Here is a 1,601-nt window from a genome sequence, read left to right on the forward strand (position 1 = left end):
GCCACTCAAACCAGAGTGCTAACTCTGAAGGGAGGAGAACCGGTGAGTGTGTGTGTAACTCAGTGGGGCAGCTCACTCTCCGGGGACCCCTCAAGGTGGAGTCGGTGAGGGTAACAGTGGGAGACGGAGGTAAGGCCCACTTTGGGATGGACGTCTGGGTGTGTGACCCCTCCCTCAGTCCCACCTTCAAACAGTGGCAGGGCTGAGGGCCTGTGAGATCCCCTGCCTGCGCTTCAGATTGCTTTTCTGGAAAATGGGGATAATAAGAGTATCGTCCCAGAGAGAACTGTGCCTGGCACCTGATGGGTGCCCAGTATGTTTACTCATTCAACAAATACGAGGGTATTTCAAAAAGTTCACAGAAAAAGAGAATTGAAAGGTGATACTAATCTTTCCGTGAACTTTTTTTTTTTTTTTTAAAGATGACCGGTAAGGGGATCTCAACCATTGACTTGGTGTTGTCAGCACCACGCTCAGCCAGTGAGCAAACCAGCCATCCCTATAGGGGATCCGAACCCGTGGCCTTGGTGTTATCAGCACCGCACTCTCCCGAGTGAGCCACGGGCCGGCCCGATGTGGCTGCTTTTCTGAGGCCCTTTTTCAAGTGTCCCTGTACCTCGTATTTCTTGAGAGTCTACTATATGCAGGCATTATTCCTTCTAATAACGGTTAGCTATCACCATTTTACATCTTAGTACATGTCAGATCCTCTTTGTGGAATAAATGAATTGACTGAGCACCTGCCAGGTTCCTTTTAAAACGCTTTACCCGTATTTACTCATTTAATCCTCACAACAATCCAGCGAGGCATCATCCTCGTTTTACAGATGAGGAAACAGAAGCCCAGAGAGGTTAAGGCGTTTGCTCAACGTCACATGGCCGCAAGTGGCGGAGCTAGGAGTTGAACCCAGGAGGGGTGGCTGCGGCTCCCGACCAGCACTGCTGCTGTCGGGCCTGCGGGAGGAGCTGAGCAGGGCGGGGCGACTGAGAGAGTGGCTGCGGGGAGAGGCAGCCCCGAGCGGGACATGGGGGGTTCCTGGAGCCGGGACTGGGGCGGGGCGGGCGGGCGGACGCGCGGGCACGCCGGCGAGGAGCCTGTGTGGGCCCCGCGGGCCGTTCCTCAGTGTCTCGTAAGGAAGCGCGCGCAGCCGCATGAGTCCGCGAGGGGTGCGAGTGGGAGCGTGGGGGGCTGTGAGTAGATGCGTGGGTGCGCGTGCGAGCTGCCACGTGTGGGCGCGCGAGTGCGGGGCTGCCCATGGGAGTGTGCGCACGTGAGGCCACACTCGCGGACGAGCAAACGCGCGCGCCAGGGGCCGTGCGTGCTCCCTGGGCGCTACCTCCGCACTCCGCCCACCCACGTCCCCGCGGGGTCCGGCGGGGCCCCCAGTGGCCTGGGACTACCACTCCCGGCATGTCCCGGGCGGGCCCGCCCCGCGGCCGTGATTGGCTGCGGCCCGCGTGCTCCCGCCCCCCGGGAATGAATGGATGGGCGGCCTCAGCGCCCGCCCGACCGCTGGGAGGACCGACCCGCCGGGGACCTGCTGGGGGCAGGACCCGGGGAGCAAGATGGCCACGGTCATCCCCGGCCCCCTGAGGTGGTG

At 60.8% G+C, this 1,601-nt stretch overlaps 1 protein-coding gene across 3 annotated transcripts in view; it reads left to right on the forward strand.

Annotated features, from left to right (window-relative positions):
• The first annotated feature begins 1,485 nt into the window (after positions 1-1,485).
• DPF1 (D4, zinc and double PHD fingers family 1) overlaps positions 1,486-1,601 on the forward strand; it is a 9,341-nt gene continuing 9,225 nt past the window's right edge. For all 3 annotated transcript variants that reach the window (XM_008592081.1, XM_008592082.1, XM_008592080.1), the window contains exon 1: positions 1,486-1,595. In XM_008592081.1, the coding sequence (XP_008590303.1) occupies positions 1,486-1,595 (110 nt within the window). The remainder of the gene's footprint in view (positions 1,596-1,601) is intronic.

This window comes from Galeopterus variegatus, unplaced genomic scaffold (genome assembly GCF_000696425.1).
Source record: "Galeopterus variegatus unplaced genomic scaffold, G_variegatus-3.0.2 Scaffold7561, whole genome shotgun sequence".
In the NCBI taxonomy this organism is placed as follows: Eukaryota; Metazoa; Chordata; class Mammalia; order Dermoptera; family Cynocephalidae; genus Galeopterus; species Galeopterus variegatus.